Consider the following 18354-nt stretch of genomic DNA (forward strand, 5'->3'; position numbering starts at 1 on the left):
TTAAAAAAAAACACAAACAAAAAACCAGAATGGCTTTACTTTTGTGAAGATACCATTAAAAATGACCCAAAATAAGGTATTTATCCTAGAATATCAACTGAAGCTAGCTAAGCAAAAGATGAATCACAGTCCTTCCCCAAATTACCACCAAAGAACAATTCTTTTGTTGTTGTTGTTCATCGTGTGACAGAACTTCCCAGAATTTGGAGTACAGGGATGTCAGGGAAGGGAAGGCAAAGCTTCAAGGTAAACAACCAGCTCCCAAGAGCAGCGAATTCTTATCATAAAACATCATCATTAATGTTCATCTAACCAAGAACAGCAGGAAATGCACTGCCAAGCTACTGAACTGGACCACAAGGCCACTGTGCCACAAGGTCTACATGGGCACTATCAACAAGCCCCACACCCCCTTTTCATAAAAAAGCTCCCACAACACCTTCTGTGGAGGCTGTCAGAAATTCTACCAGCCTCAGAAGCACACAGTGCAGACTCAGCACACAAAGTTGCAGCAAACATGCACCAGCCCAGAAACCCACCCTCCCACCTCGACAGCCAACCCACACTAACAGGTAGGCAACCATTCTTCACCAATAAAGCCACCAGCATCAGACATTCAATGGGGGTGGCTGAAGAGAACAAGAACGCCAAGTGAATGGAGCTCAGGGCAACATGCAATTATTGAAATGGAATTGAGCCTGGAATTTACCGTGAGAGTATTGGCAATCAAACTGTGGTCAGGGCCCCAATTTTAAACCTTTACCAAGGGGCACCACTCCTGACACACAGACACGCCTCTCTTCATATCAAAGTGATTCCACTTGACTGGTGGAGGACTGTCGTTTGCTGGTAAAAGGCCCGGTTAGAATAACAGCCTCTGAGGGGTTAGAATAAACGCAACGTCCCAACTAGGCTTCTTCCATGACTTACCTTCTTCCCAATTAGCTTTTTTCGAAGAAACTCCCGGGCCTCAAACATGTAAGGAATATCATACAGAGGGCGTAGCTTCTTGTTTTTATCCTAAAAACAAAATAAATTGCCACATCAGAAATGAAAAAGACAAAAGAATCACAGCTAAGGCAAACACTGGAGCGTATCTGAAATCATAATCGTAACAAATGACTAATAAATATTTCCTGGAAATAATTTATTACAAATTCATTTGTTGGCACCATAGAGGGCTAAAAATAAGCAACGGAAGTTTGTAGTTACCCAAAATGGAGACATAAAGGTTAGCAAAAGGAAAACAATTAAGGAAACTAACATACAAGGATGAATTTAAATACACTACAAACCTAATTCTGCTACTCCAGACAGCTCTAATAGGCATCAACCAACACTCGACTTTGCAAGGTAAATCTCTAATATGTAATAGTGGAATAAAAAATTTTATCATCTAAGGGAATAACCGAAGAAATATTACAAAGATGAAATGCAAGACTACTGCAAACTCTTCACAAATGCGGCAGGCTTTCATAGAGTTCATCCTAACTACAGATCTATCTTCTTGCCTTGGCTTTAGACTCCCACATCTCACGTCAGAGTTCTTGTTGGAGTCCCAGTATCTCTGCTTCTGATACTGCTTGCTGCTAATGTGCCTGGCAAGACAGGGGGTGATGTCAGGAGCCGTGTACTGTAGCCACACTGAAGCCATTTTGAATATAGAACTATGGGCCCGGCTGGCTAGATGCTTGGGAAAGAAGTTATGAAACTAATCACACACTTAGCTTCAATTGTTTTTAGCAACTGTTTCAGAATGTGATTTATGCTGTACCTGCCGACATCTTGTTACTGGTTACTATGCTATTGTTGATATGTTGGTTACTATTGTTGATATGGTGGCTGCTCAAGAACAATCGGTCTTGAGACCATGCCTTGCATCCCAGTTTCTTCTTTCCTCCCTGAGCCTTAGTTACTGAAGAATATAAAAACCCTCAATTAAAAATCAATAAACTGACAGCTTGATCAGACATCCTGTCTTGCTGTCCATTCTTTGTGTCTCTCGTCCCTTCATTCTCTCCTAGGTTGGTTGCGGCCCACGTTGACTGTCCTGCTGGACGCGACAGGGTGAGGCCCTATCAACCACACAGGTCATCTGGATACACTGGCTTCTGGCTTCCATTTAGCTCGGTCTCAGTTATTGTGGGCACTTGGGGAGTACCACCAGCAAGTCTACCTTTAGAGTGAAATAATCATTAATTAATTACAATGTAAGTTTATTTTAATACAAGGAATGCTGAAATACAAAAATGGATTTTTTTCCCATAATACACATTTCCCATGAATATTTTGTTACCAGATGCTCTTTCCTCAGCTAAGTATAGAAATAAGACCCCAGAAGTCAGTTGCAGAGAAGTTTTTCTTCAAAGTAACCAGTGAACGAGGAGAAGAAGCTCTCGTGGAGAGCCGGGAGATGGAACACCTCAGGAACAGACAGAGGGAGACGCCGGAGGTTTTCGGAAGGGTCTCGGGACTCCTCCATGACTGAGCGGGAATCAGCACGGAAGACATTCCCACTGGTCTTCCCTCAGCCTCACTCAAGGAAACGGCTGTAAAATTCTCCTGCCTCTCACCTAAATATGCACCCAAGATTTTAGCAAGCTTGGATGGTCTCAATTTGAAGCCTCCTCCTAAAAACATCACCCCGTTTTCATTTACAGATTAGAGACTAAATAGCTTTAAGAATTCAAGGAAATGCAAAGTTGAAGTAATCAACAAACATTCCTATTTAATTCGAGTTTGAGGATAAGCAAGAACCAGGAATAAAATAAGGACTGGAAGAGAAAAAAAATAGAAAGAGAGTAAAAAAAATAGTAAGAGAGAAGCAGGACAACATGAATACTCCCATGCAATTACTTCTTTATCTCACCTGCATATTGTAGGTGATGGAAATTGAAATGGATACAAATTTAAATGGGAACCACTTTAAGAAAACTATTGGAAGGAACAAGCAATGGAGTGAATGGAGAGAATCAAGGAGCAGGAGTCCAGTACTACTGAGTTGTGAGTAAACAGTAGAGACATTTGCCTTGGGTGAGGTGTACAAGACGAAGACTCTTTTGAAGAATAAGATCTTGTCTGCGCATGTATAACAGTCCCCGAACAGCCTGAGAGTTCCAAAAAGAGACCCTATCCATCTGTTTTTCTGTACCTTTCCAGAACCAAGCACAGTTCTGCCTCACTATAAAAGAATTAAAACTGGATTAAGCAGCTATAAAAGAATGATATGCAACGTTCAGGTACTACAGTAACAGGATCTTCAAGATCCCCAGAAGCTACACATTTGCAGTTTATTATTATGAATGTGAAAAGAACATGCTACTTCTGAAATCTTTCCATACACAATCACCTTCCTAATTTTAATGATCCTATTTTAAATACATACTAATTTCAATAGATGCTAGATAGCTAAGTTTCAGTGTTACTAAAATATATCCTGAACATTTCAATTGACTGGTATGAACAAGAAAATCTTGCAGAATATAAATAATTATTTCTGCTATAGGAGCTTCATACTCATGCCTGGCTTGGGTTCTGCATCCTTCCAGTATTCTTTTTGGAATGAAAGATACTCTACACAGAAAAAACTGGAATGACTAAGCTTTGAGTAAAGTCCTGCTGGAAATCTGAAACATCAGAACTTCGGATAGAAACTATGGAAAATGTGATGTGTGAGACTTCCCTGGTTTAGGGAAATGCTGGTAACACAAGGACAGATGTACAGGATTATGAATACAAGCCGGGAAAGAAATGAAAATAATGGATCATGGGATAAAGAGATTTATACAGCCCCCAAGTTTAATATGCAGGGTCAACCAGAGTTGATGATGACACCCATTGATAGTATCTGAATAAACGCTAGATGGTTAAAAGATTTCTGATAATAGGATTTTTAACAATAAGATTTTTAATAAAAACAAAATCAATGATTATCAGAATAGTCCCTCAGGAAAAGGAAATGCCAATGGACTCATATTCAACAAGCAACAAAAGAAAATATTTTTTGAAGTAAGCTAGGAAAAAAAACAACACATTTATCATAAGTAGCCTGATGATTTGCCAGAGAACTTGAACTTCCACACTTGAAGCTCATTTTCTGAAATCCTACACAGGTAAAATGGAAGACCATTTGACTGGAGATTCCAGATCAGGAATGCATAGGCAAGAAATGAGGTTCAACAAGCACTCACACATGGAGCCCAGGACGAGGCACCCCAATGTGTGGAAATGGCCACCTATGTAACAATTTCATTTTTTAAACACTCTAATGGTCTGGGCTAGTCCAAAAACCCTCAAAAGAAAAAGAGAATAAATGGTTAGCTCAAAACACTCCAACACAAAACAGGGCAATCCAAGAATATTATAATACACCTCTCATGAGTTACCAGCTAAGGCAGAAAGATACCACAAGTTAGACCAGAATGATCTTGCTACTCTAATCCTCCAGAGCCAGGAGCTATTGACATCTGCAAACATCTTACAAGAGAGATATTAGGAGTCCCAAAGAAACCAGAAAATAAAAGCAATTCTTCCAAATTACCAGGTACATAAAAGCCTTTGAAACCTCTAAGAGGCAATTGAGGCATGGAATGCATTCTGAGAAACAGAACTTTTAGCTGAATCTTGCCTGCTTTTAAAAGGGGATGTCTAGATTCTAATTTACATGGAAATTTTTCCTTCCAAAATAAAAGCAGACAAGAATGCTTGCTTGATCTGATGGGTGGGTAATATAAAAACCAGTATGTGCTGTAATCACTGTTCATCTTCAAAAATGACATTGCATGTAGGCCCCACTATGACTCACAGACAGCAGCCATCACCAGAAGGAAAGCAAAGCCCAACACCCATAGCCAGCACGTGAGACACATCTGGCAAGTTCACAGAAAGCTATGCTTGGTTACTTGCCAAAAATGGGGGAGGGCAGGTGTGTGCTTGATCATGCTCATTTGCAGAGCATGAAAGGAACCTCCAAATCAAGCCGTTATTTTCAACCACAGTTTAGGTCTAATTTTCCTTAGGCTAACTTTAAAAATTAGTGTCATAAAACTTAATGGTCTTGAGATAATGCAGGATTTTATAAAGCTGAATAGAAACAAATTTTAGGGAAAGAGGAAGAAATACATAAGTATGTTAACGCACCCAAAATTTTCTAAAAGACTTCATAAACACAGGGAAAGGTCAAAGCAAGGATAATGGAAGTAGGGGGATTGTCCAGTCATCTGCAAAAAGGCAATGAGAACAGTCAATGCAAATTAGGAGCATGCCTGCTGGGTTTAATCAATAGCAAGGATGCCAATGGTTACTGCAGAACACAGGACAAGAGTTCATTGAAGAAGAAGGCACATTTGTGACTATAACAGTAGCAAGAATGACTTTGCCCTTTGGTTTGAGAATACAAGACATCCTAATAAGGCAAAAGGTAGGACAATGGTAACATGGAAAGGAAAAGTGGCAGGATATATCAAAGTGGAAACAGAGAGGGAGTTATGAAGAGAAGAGAGAACTATTTTGAAAGTAGGTGTCAGAGGGAGTGGCAAGTGCAAAAGAAGAGGTAGAATCCAGGATGACTCCAGGATTTTGATTTGAGCAAACAATCAGACATGAAAAGGCACAAGAAGAGCAGACCACAGGACAGGGGTAGGAACAAGACTTAGGGTAAGCAAGGCCAACCGTCATCTAACAGTTAGGTGTCCAACCAAAGAGACTGAGAGACTCTGCCATTGAAATTTAGAAAAAAAGGAAGTCAGACACACAAATATGAATTGGAAGAATGGTTTGCAGTGGTCAGATCACATGAATGAATGTGTTCGCATAAAGAGGCTCTGTAAACTCCAAAGACTGAAAAGGACCCTAAGGAAGTTTTATATCTCCTAGAAAACTGTCATGTCCAAGACTAAACAATGTCTGTGCTAAAAGAGTATGTGGCATTGTCAAGCAATGGAATCCACAACACTATAAACAAATTAGAACATCATTAACAATAAACAACTTTGGTGAAAACATGAACAGAAAAACCAACAGAATGATACAATAAAACTCTAAACAAACACATACCCAAAACAAATAACATGCTGCTACTCACAGATGTATGGAAGCAGGAAAAAAGTATGAGAGTGCATAGAGATGGGGAAAAAGCCCCATGAATTCCTGATACAGGCAAGGTGGATGGAGAAAAGGAACGGGGTTGAGGACAAGCATGGGGGGGGGGGGGGTTTGGTACTGAAATAACTAGGGGACAAAGTCAAAGCTGAAAAAGGAAGCCAGAAGCTTTTTATATAATTCTATAAATATGTAGAAATGTTTTGGGTGAAACAGTCTCAAACTTCATTTCTATACTTTATCCCACTCTTCACAGAGTCCCACTTTTATTCCTTTGTGCAGCATAATAATTTGACGTTCTTTTTCCCTTAAGAAACACAGCATATTTCATTTTTCAATAAAAAATGAATGATGTATTTCCAATAAAGCATCCTTCCATGAGGCAGAGGGAATGATTTAGCTGCAAACATGACGATACAAGGTCAAAAACAAGTGTGACTGTTTGAAAAGACAGACTCCAACAATAATACATTAATTGATGTAGCCAAGCAGAATTATAATCCATGAAGATCTTAAAACTGACTGCTGAATTAGAGTAAGAACAACTGACATGAACAGATTAATATGGATCAACTTTCAAGCAGTAAATAATGGACTCATCCCAGTTGCCCTGTCATTCATGCCATTTTAATAAATAAACAAGGGCTGCAATTTCCATTTGAATTAGCCCTAAAATAGGAAAAGTGCCACGTGTCCTGGATATATTTATCATCAAGAACCTTGCCCCTTGGCAGCCAGGCGACAAGACCTTCGGGGATAAGTGATCTTTCCCCCTTGGTCTTGAAGACATACATTTCTGCGCTGAAGGCGGGGCTGCTGACTAGGAAGCTCTAACAGTGGCAGATACTGGGTCTGTTTCTAAGATACCATCGATGCTGCATTCAGGGATCACAGACATAGGCTGCACATTTTCAAATACATCCTCAGATGCAGCTTAACAACAACAACAACAAAGCTATTTTCCAATTACCTCTATTTTAGACCCCCACTCAAAATACCTCTTAAAAGCAAACAGTCTATTTCAAAGACACACATGATCTTGATAATAAAAAATTCACAGCAATCCAATACATTTCAACACTTTACTGGATACAAAGAATAAATACAAAATCTATCTGAAAAATTTGGAAGTACGGTATTTAAAGGGGCTCATTTTATACAGTACTTGTTTTCTCATAGATTAAACAGCAACCTGAAGGACCTGATTCTCCCTATTTGAGCCCCAATGTAAGGGTCAACTAGCATGTGCAAAATTCACCAACAATTTCAGCCATTATAATAGTAGCTATTTATAACAATCCTAATAAGCAGGCTTAATGCTGATGGCAATCCTAATAAGAACACTTATGCTTGTGCTGATACTATAATTCCCGTTTCACAAGAACAACGAGGCTTACAATACCGCTGTCAAGGAACCAGTAAGAGCAGAGTTGGCATCTGGGGCCTATCCCAGAGCCTCGGTGCTGCTGGGCGAGCACTACCACCAAAGGACAAAAACAACCCAGCAGGGACTGTCAGGCCCGAGGGTACCCGACATCACCTAGGAGCTTTGCAACATGCAGACTCCCAGGCCCACGCCGGATGCTTCAATGCAGCAGGTCCACAGTGAAGGCCAAAGATGTACGTTTTCCAATAAACAACAAGGAATTTGTGGGTCACACTTTTAAAAGATGCTTTCTTCTGTTTTGTTTTTGTTGTTATGCATGTAGCCAACAGGCAAAAATAAATAAATAAAATCAGAGGTTCAGAAAGGCCAGACCAGCATAATGAGGAGCTTGAAAAATGTCCAAATGTTTAAGTAAAAATAAATGGAAATAGGAGGGTTGTTAGGGTAGTGCAACAGGTTAAGCTGCAGGCACTTCTGAAGCTGGCATTCCACACCCTGGTGTGAATACAAATTCAGCTGTTCACTTCTGATCCTGCTTGCTGCTGCTGTATCTGGGAAGCTGTCAAGGATAGCCCAGGGCCACATGGGAGACCAGGGCGGAGTCCCTGCTACAGGCTTTGCTTGCCCGGCCTTAACCACTGCAGTCATTTAGGGAGGAAAATCTCTCTTTACCTCTGCCCTCTTTCTCTTTACCTCACTCCCTCTCTTTTGTTCTGCCTTTCAAATAAATAAGTTAATCTTTAATGACTACCTAACAAATGATGGATTCAGTATCTGCTAAGCCATGAAGATGACTGGAAGCATCCCACTAACGGGCAGTGGGGGTGGTGAAAGACTCAGACACTTACTACTTCTGACTGAAGAATGAATGTGGAATGCAGAATTCTGCAACAAACCTCCCTGATGCTCGCAGAGAAGAGCCAGAGTACACACCTCTCTCCTTCCCTAACTAGTCTACCTAACAGACTGCCTGCGTAAAAGAGGAAGTAGCAGTCCAAAGACACAGGCCAAGATGCAAACTTGTCCTGGCAGCCTGCCAAGAGAAGAGAGTCATACTATAAAAAGGACATGAGTATATTAGGTGGCTTTCAGTCCTTGCAGGGCCTGACTCATTATCTCCCATGCCCAGTATGTGTTATTATATCAGCCAGGAATGGGCACATGCCACCGTGAAAGAGCCACTTTCAAGACCAACACAGGGGACTGCTCTCTCCAGTGGCACAGCCAGCCAAGAGCTGGTTCAGCAGCCCTTGCTCAGATGCCATGAAGGCAGGAAGAGAAGAGCGAGAATGGGGAGTGGTGGGAAAGATGCGTAAGGAACCCAGCCGCAGGGCCTTTTCCTCCGCCTCAGAACCTGCAAGCCCGAAGAATAAACAGCGCCTGATCTCCAAGGGATCCAGAGCCATCATCTCGGCAGCAAACCGTGGGCATCCTTCACACAGTGTGTGTAATCAAAGCTCCGCCTGGCACAGCCTGAGTGCCAAGGGATGCGAGGGCTCACGAGACAGCACAAGCAGCAGCCGAGCAGCTTCCAGGCTCCAGAGGCAAGGCTCAGCTGAAGACACCGCTGCAGCAGGATTCCCAGGGACACAGAAATTGCCTTTCCGTGACGAAACTACGTAGTATACTTTTCCTATCCTTACCATGCCATGCTAACATTAACACATCAGACACTGACGCATGAACTGAGTGGCTGTGCATTTGTGGGAAGGAGTCAGAGAGGAGGGGAAGAGGGAGGGATGAAGCTCTATGCTGGAAGAAATTCTGGAGCCCTGTGGCTGCTTCCTTTCCCTGCACAGTCATGGCTTCCAACACATAACTGAGCAACAAGTTTTTGCTGTTGTCAGATGGCTTTACACAAGAACAACCTGCTGCACATGGGGAGTAAGTCAGCACAGTCTTTCTTATAAAGATCCCAAAGAGTAAGTCTGCAAGACTGAGATAATGAGACAGGAAAGACAGGAGATCCATGAGAACAATATTCAAGTTCAAAGTCAAAGACCTGATTGGGACCCCGCAAATATTTCTAGGCAGCAAATGATGAAAAGTAAGTGGCAGCTTGTTGTTGATCTACAGATACAAGCCTGGGCTCACAAGAGTGAAGTGAGAAAAGACAGCATGTCTGTGCCACTTTGTACTTTGGTTGTTTTCTAGACAGAATGGACACACACACAAACTCAGAAGGAGAAATCATTTTCTACCTGCTGCTCCCTAAACAGCCCCACACATAGAGCCAGGCCAGGCTGGGCTGGGCCGGGCCGGCCCAAAGCCAGAAGCCAGAAATGTCATCTAATTCTCCAGTGTGAGTGACAGCGGCCCAAGTATGCAAGCCATCTTTCTAACTTTCCCAGGCATTGCCAGGGAGCTGGATTGGAATGGACTGCGGAGATTCTACATAGCACACCACCATGAGATACTGATGTTTAGCAAAGCAGCTTAACCCAGTGCACTCCACCAGCCCTTAATTTCTTCTTAACAATTACCTGGGTACAGGCCCGAGAAGTAGCCTAGTGGTTAAAGCCCTCACCTTGCACATGCCAGGATCCCATATGGGTGCCAGTTCTAATTCCAGCAGCCCTGCTTCCCATCCAGCTCTTTGCTTGTGGTCTGGGAAAGCAGTACATGACACTCCAAAGCTTTTGGACCCTGAACCCATGTGGGAGACCAAAGAAGCAGCTGCTGGCTTTAGGTAAGCTCACCTCTGGCTATTGTAACCACTTGGGCAGTGAATTAACAGATGGGAAATCTTTGTCTCTCCTCCCGTCTATATATATGACTTTCCAATAGAAATTAATAAATTTTAAAAACAACAAAAACAAATTATCTGCTTGGGAGAGTAGATCAGGGAATCCCTGAGCGTAAGAAACTGTATCACAAAAAAATAGGAAAAAGTTTTTTTTTTTTTTTTTAAAGAAAGAGAACTCTTCTTTTCTATTTAAAGGCTGGCTCACACTCCTTCTCCCTTCGCTTTTCAAATATAACTTGTGGTTATTTGAATAAAGTCTATTAAATTTTATAGGGGGAAAAATTACCTGGGCAGTAAAAATGACTTTGCAATCAAAACACAGCAAAACCTTCCAAAAAAATCTGAAAAGAGGTGGGAATATTAATGCAAATTAAGGCACACTTGGGCAACATTTCAGTGAATATAAACTGCACAAGGGGAAAAAAATCAAATGTGAAATGTTAGTGTTATTAAGAGAAAAAAAACCTACTTAGACTGCTGGTAAGTTTTACAACATCTAACATGGATATTAACAAGGGCTAAAATGTCAAGAGAGAGTTGAGATAAGCCAAAGTCATAGTACTAATTATTTTCACTCTTCTATCACTAATATACTTACTGCATACATGTCTTATCTTCATTTGTAGACCTCATGGGAGAGACCCCAAGTCCCCACAAAGTGCCCAGCAAAGTGCCACATGCCAGAAAATGCTAATGCACAACAGAATAAAATGGGGCAATGCAGGCGTGCCTATCCAGAAGACTTAGTTCCTGACATCTCCAACGCCAGCTCTTTATGGCAATATATGGAACTGGTTAATAAATCTTGGTGAATTTTCTGCACAGCAGGAGAAGAGGAAGTGCCTCTTGAGGCAGCTTCCCAGCACCGGCAGCAGACTTGTGGACTCAAAGGATTCCCCTCAACAGGAAGTGTGACGCTGCGCAGCATACAGCTGCTAAGGGACGTCAGAGAGACACGTAGATGTCCCATTAGTGCTGGTCCAAACTAGCGGTCTAGGGAGTCTGTGTGTCAGTCAAGAAAATTCGAATACTTACCATGTTTCCCCTTGCTCGCAACAAATATAAATTTGAAATAACGTATTTTTGATACTTACAATCTTTGAAAACCTATTCTCAAAGTATCAATAGCTAGTACTCATCAGTAATACTTAGAGAAAAATCTTGTACTATTCTGAGCTCAAGCAAAGCTGAATAAGATTTAAAAAAACAATCTCATATTGACAGCTCTGTATGAAAATATTAACACGTGAAAGGAAGTGAGAATTTCCATGCTGTAGGATCAAAGGAACTCCAAAGAAAACACATGCACGCATACACATACACATCCTTCCAAATTTGAGACTAAACAGCCTAAGAAATACCATTTACCAGAAAAGTACTTCGGCGGCTAAGATGGAAGAAAAGAAGAAAATGCACAAGCACTGATGGGGCGGGTCCAGATCACCAGGCTCGCGTCCTCGGGCTCACCTCCTCAGTGGAGAAGGCGGAGCTGTGGCTGGCTGGCCCAGATCCCATAGAGGACATGGCAGCCCATGGGGGCCTTCAGAAGACATCTATAACCACAGCAGGGGAAAGAGAACAGAACAGAATGGACAACTAGCCCAGCCCAAATATGACAACACCTGTGTGAATGGAGACTCTAAGGCGCACTTCTCATTTAAGGGGATGTGCAGTAACTGTGCAATGGAGACTATCACATTTAGACGTGAGGATCCAATGCAGTGTGCCTCTCTACTTCCAGATCAAAGATGGACTCTCAATGAAACTGTTAAATATATCCGGACGACAGGATGCTGGACTCTTTACCACTGTCCATATGCGCAATGATGGATTTATGACTGTTTATGAAGAACTATACTATTGTAATAATACAGGGGAAGTTGGGGGGGGCATAAGAAAAACCCAGACCATACGAAACTATATCATAAAAATAATAATGATAGGGCCCGGCGCAGTGGCGCAGTGGTTAAGGTCCTCGCCTTGCACGCCCGGGATCCCAGATGGGCGCCGGTTCTAATCCCCGCAGCCCCGCTTCCCTTCCAGCTCCCTGCCTGTGGCCCGGGAAAGCAGTCGAGGATGGCCCAAAGCTTTGGGACCCTGCGCCCGCGTGGGAGACTCGGAAGAGGCTCCTGGCTTCGGATCGGCATAGCATTGGCCATTGCGCTCACTTGGGGAGTGAATCATCGGACGGAAGATCTTCCTCTCTGTCTCTCCTCTCTGTATATCCGCCTTTCCAATAAAAAAATAATAATAATAAAAATAAATCTTTAAAAAATAATAATAATAATGATAATGATAATAATTTTTTAAAATTACAAAAATAGTGTTCCCTCTACTTTGGATGAGTAAGATTGACAACATTTCAAAACTATCAAAACCACCTGGGTAGAACCCTTGGAGCACATATCACATCACGCCCTGGGTCGATATCGGGTGGCCGTGCCCCATCCCCGGGTGCTGAGGTGATGGGAGCCTGGTTTCCCTGCTCCTCCCAGATAGAGGAAGAAGAAATGGAAAACTTGGAGACAATGATCACACCCACTGGTTTGCGGGAGGGCCGAGTATGTAGTGGGCAGGATCAGGCTGGACTGCAACACCCATCGGTTCATGTGGAAGATAGGTCTGGAAACAGAAATGACCCAGCAAATGCAACCACCAGCACGTGCATAAGCTGATTGAGGCGATGGACAGTGCCAGACCATGTACAGGCAAGCACACACAAGACTCAGGTCTGGGATCACCTCAGACGAAGTTTCTCTGGGGATCCCTCCAACTGAACTGCTGTTCTCAGAACCCTAACCATGAAGAGACCATGTCAGCCAGTGGATTCTGAAGAGATTTCATTGTGCTTGGAACGGCGAGATTGTCAGCAACTTAAAATTGTTGAATTTTCAAAACTGCTTGAGCAGGACCCTTAGAGCATGCCTCACATCGGGGACCTGGGATGGGCGGGAGGCTGGGTGGGGCTTTTCCCTTTGTTTCCCTTTGTGCCCTAATCAACTATGTAAGATTGTCAAAATAAAAAAAATATAGTGAACATTTTTTTAAAAATGGAAAACTTGGAGACAATGATCACACCCTCTTTTCCCTGACTCTCAATCCTTCCTACACTGACACCCTGATCAATTATGTACGTATCATCTAAAATGAAATCTAAAACAAACAAAAATTAAATTTAAAATTTTTAAAAAGAGTACTGAAGGACCACAAAGTGCTTTCTTTGTTCTATGAAGAACAGCCTTCGGGGATAGCACAGACATGAAGTGGACTGCGTTGAATGATGGACTCCTACGCTAGTCAAATGGGCAAAGGGCTGACCCTTTCTACCTAGCCAACAGAGCTGCAGACTGACACAGATTCGGTGTTAAGAGACAAAACTGCTTTATTGCAAAGGACACTGAAAATTCGCAAATAAAATGCCAGAGATTAAAAGTAGTTGAGAAACAGGAAAGGAAAGCGGAAAAATGTCTTTGATGCTTACCACAGTAGGCGCGGACATGTTCAGAAGTAGCAGAAACCAGCAGGATCCCCAAAAGCTGCATGGGACAGTTCACCACAAACTGCCTCAGCCCCTGGCACCATTTTCCTCCTCACTGGGAGCTGGTAATTAACCACTTGGCCCCAAATCATGTTTTCTAGTAACGGAGAAGTCGCCCACATTTCTTTTCTTCAAACTTGGGCTAAACGTGGTGAGCGAGTGCCCTCACCCTGCACTGTGATCTGCCCACGCCCTCCAAGGCTCCAGAGAGCACAGAGAGCAGGAAAAAGGGGAAAACCAATAGGAAACCAATTGTCTTGGTCAAAGACATCAGGACCCAGGGAGCCCATTCAGAGGATAGTATCATTTTGTTAGAGAAATGCTTCTTTGTAAATGACTTCTTTCTTCCCCACACCAAAAAAACACAATAATTATTATTAAGCTTTCTTCCTGGAACAACCAGAAGGCAAAATAGTGCTGGGTATGACACCATTATCCAGTTGATGCCAAAGAAACCATCAGTTGAGTCAGACTCCCAAATTTCTCCACTGTGTTTCTGAAAACGCTCCTGAATACTGGAAATGCACAAGGGAAAGGATGCATCCTTGCTTCAGTCTAACTCAGATTGCCACTTATCACAGTTTCAAATCTGATCTTTTTCATTTTCAACTTTGTAATGCCAGGGCAGGGCACCTACAGACCATGCTGCTTTGCCAGCTGCTTCCGGTTATGCCCTCATAGGAGGGGCTGATAGAGGGAGGCTGCAGGTAAACACAGGGCACACTCTGGGTTTGGTCAGTGTCTCCACGGCTCCCAGGCAAAAATGCCCTCCACCCAGCAGCAATATTTCAGCTCAGTTTACAATGGCTGCAGCACTCGAGGGAAAGTTCATCACACCTCCACCGCTTCAACAAAACCAATCACCTGGCAGTCCCTCCAAGGCTTTACTCCTCAACACTTAGGGACACAGGCACCCACTGAATAGAGGTTTGAGTCTCTACTGTAAGAAGCCTATCTTCAAATTCCTAAATTTTCATTTTTCCAGTATCTTTCCCCCCAAATCCAGAGGTGAGAACTATGTCTTATAGTTATTGATACCTAGGTCTCTCTTTTTTTGCATTTAGTTTATATTCCCACAACAGATCGCTGTTGTGATTTGTCACCTTCGTGGCAAGGACACTCTCCCTGAACTTCTAGACTATGAAAATTGACCACAGGACAGTAGCAGTCCAAGTCTCTTGATCAACAATGCTGCCTGGAGATAAATTACTCTGCCCTAGTTCACACCACCTTCAGCTCCACCTGGCCTGCTGTCACACAACGGAACCATCCACACCAAGCACATCCACAAACAAAAAGTACAAATGAAGAAATGCCATATTTAAGACAGGACATGCAAAAAAATTTTTTTTTAAAATATACAACCGCTCGAAAAGTTTAATAATTGCTAACACAAAGGGGAACACTTCTGAAATAACTATGAGTTTAATCCAAGCATTCGGTAAGACATTTCAGAGCAACATAGCCTATAGTTTTTTCCTGCCTGATAATGGAGCACTCTCATAGGTGCCGAATCATTTTTTGGCTTTAAAGCCCAACCACAAGGAGGCCACATTCATGGCTGTACAAAGCACAAACATGGGGGGCGGGGGGGAGGTAGACAGCTGGCACTGTGGTACAATGGGACGAGTGTCCCACCTGATAGTGTTTCTAGTCCGATTACTGTGCTTTCCATGCAACTTCTAACGCACCCGGGAAGGCAGTGCAGCCCAAGCACTGGGGGCCTTGCCACCCATGTAGAAAACCAGCCCCTTGGCTTGGCTTGGCCTGGCTCAGCATTTGAGCCTGGCTCAGTCTACTGTGGTCATTTAAGGAGTTAGGCGCTGCAAGGGAAATCTCTCTGTGTCACTGGTTTTCAAGATACATAATATATACATACCTACATGCATGCACACATACACAATCACCCAACATGATCACAAAATAGATACCTTTTTTAAAAAGCAGAATGTATGTAAATAAAATACGGGCGGAGGAACAGAGTGTCCTCAAAGGACACCCAAATACCAACAAAATATATTTAGAATCAAGATGGAAAAATTAGCCCGGATTTGTTGCCACATATCTTATCATTCAATGTTACTGGATGGACAGTACAAATGTCTGTTAAGCCAGGTGTTTACAAAAAGAAATGAAGTGCAATGGTTCACAGGTACAGGAGAAGGAAAATGAAGGGTATTATTTAATACTGACAGAGTTTCAGTTTTACAGGATAAAACACTTCTGACTGTCATTTACAAATGGTTAAGATGTTAGATTTTATGCTGCATGTTTTATCACATTTCTGAAAGTGACTTAATTCAAGATATTATTTATTTAAACTGGTAGATGGTATCAAATTCAATTTCCAAGTTAATATGACAACCCTTGGATATGGATTCTGATTTTGGTTGACTGCAGAAGAGATTACTGAGTTACTATTATGGACATAATCAAGACGTTGACCCAGATCTGCTCCAAGTAACTATATCCAAGCAGTTTATTGCCTGAATAAACCCCATGAATAAATCTAGCTTTCTTTTTTATACTGCTTTTTCTGCCTGGATGTGACTGCTATTCCAGTGCTAAAGATTTTGTCAGCTAAAAAGCCAAATGTCCAGTGAGGCTGAGTTCAAACGCAGCCTGCTGCCTTCAGAACACCTGGCAAATTCTTCAAATAGCCTCCCTTCTCTCACAGGATGACTGACCCGAGTCAGTGTATGTGTCTCTTACATATCATAAGAGACAAGATACTACTAAGGTTAGGAAGGTTTAGGATTGATGCCACCAGGTTCATTTAATCCTCAAAGCAATTTTAAAAATCAGCCAATTTTCATTTTTACCGATAAAAAGGCTCAAAGAAAGATGCAAAAGATGTAGCTAATACCAAAAGCCAAAGACCACAAGACTCCAGCACTACGAAATGTCTAAATCAGGTTAGACCAAGAGACAAACGCTTGTTTTCATTTTTCCTAGCACTAGGCTCCTTACTCTAAAAGAACAGTTCTCATCTATCCAAGGCCAAAAAGGACCTACTGTGACCTGAGCAGGCTCTCCTCTGTGTATCTCCCCTCCCAACCACCACATCCACACACAAACGTTGACCTCTGTCCCATGAACCTGAGACTGGCCTCACCGACAGATGCAAGCAGTGCTGGGCAGCTCTAGGAAATGTTGCTGAATGTGAGGAAACAACGCAGGGTCACCACTAATGAGAAGCCAGAACATCCTGCCACCTGGCTGCAAAATGTTCATCTAACAAATCTTGCAGATTGGAACACAACTAAAGATGACAAGGTTAAAATAAAACACAAATGTGAGAAAAATCAGTATAAACATCTACATCATACTCATCATCTCTATACTCCTTCTAATAAGTGTAATACAGGAATTCTGCTATTGAGGCTATCAGGAAATAAAAAGGTTGGAATTCTTAAAATGAGAATCTAATGGTGAAAAACGGGTCAGTATTGAGGATATTCTACTTTTGACCTTGATTTGTCTTCATCGATCTAACTTTGAGCAAGGAGAGGCATACAGCAAAAGACAAAGTCTCAATAACACAAACAAAAACAGGCATGAGCATTTCAGCTCAGAAAATGGATCTACACATGTGGGACTCAACAGAAGCATCAAGGTCATATAAAACATAGATGGACACTGGAGAAAAGCACCCTGCCGCTCTTTTCTATTACAGTATACTGGATTTCCTTACGGCAGACAGCATATCTAACCTGTATCACGATGATGATGACTAAATGTTTAGAGAAGAATTAAGTATGGAAACAGCACCATTATATGGTACATTCTCACAAACCTGGAGTATAAAATTCCTTATTTTAGCTGTAAAAACTTCAATTATTTGCATCACACTTCATTATGAACTCAGATTTAATGAAGTAGGGCAAAGCTCAAGTTTGTGCATGTATAATTTATGAATATGAAAAATTTGCCAATTGATTTGAGTATAACAAAGGGTTATGTTTAAGCTTCTTACCTGAATTAAGCTACTGCCAGACAATTGATAGAACTATAAATCTACCATTAACTGCAAATCATCACAGGCTATATCTCAGCAGCAAAATGTGGGCCGAGCTTACAGGAGCCAGCAGGTGTGGAGAGTGGGCAGGAGGGACACAGAAGGGAGAGGTTGCTATGGGTCAGTCTAAGCACCAGGATGCAGGATTCCAGCATTATAGCTGGGAATGCATAGTAGAATAGAACATGACCAGATCTGTGATGGGACAGACGGCAACTGAGGCAGTCTGGATGGGAGCATGACCAGTCATTACAAAGATAACACACAACAGTCTGGTCCACACCAGGGGTAAGACTTGTGCAAGGTAATTCGACTGAAAAATAAAACAAAAAAGAGGCTGGAGAAGGCAGGACACCAGTGATCCAAGGCAGAATCAGGTTTGAAGAAGAAATGTCAACAGAGCCATCTATTCCAAGACGCCACAATAAGGACCGAAACATGCAAGTGGGGCGACAGGAAGTCCAACGGGAAGTTTGGAACAGGTGACAGAGTAAATCAGCAGAGAACATTCTACTTTCAAAATGAGCAACAGTGAGAATAGGAATGAGAATCGGGGAATAGCAGTG

At 42.2% G+C, this 18354-nt stretch overlaps 1 protein-coding gene across 2 annotated transcripts in view; it reads right to left on the bottom strand.

Annotated features, from left to right (window-relative positions):
* The window catches only part of SND1 (staphylococcal nuclease and tudor domain containing 1), a 375610-nt gene that overhangs the window by 239402 nt on the left and 117854 nt on the right, over window positions 1-18354 (bottom strand). For both annotated transcript variants that reach the window (XM_041002494.1, XM_041002495.1), the window contains exon 11: window positions 931-1020. In XM_041002494.1, the coding sequence (XP_040858428.1) occupies window positions 931-1020 (90 nt within the window). The remainder of the gene's footprint in view (window positions 1-930; window positions 1021-18354) is intronic.

This window comes from Ochotona curzoniae, unplaced genomic scaffold (assembly GCF_017591425.1).
Source record: "Ochotona curzoniae isolate NIBS_2020 unplaced genomic scaffold, NIBS_Ocur_1.0 scaffold_2476, whole genome shotgun sequence".
NCBI classification, from domain to species: domain Eukaryota; kingdom Metazoa; phylum Chordata; class Mammalia; order Lagomorpha; family Ochotonidae; genus Ochotona; species Ochotona curzoniae.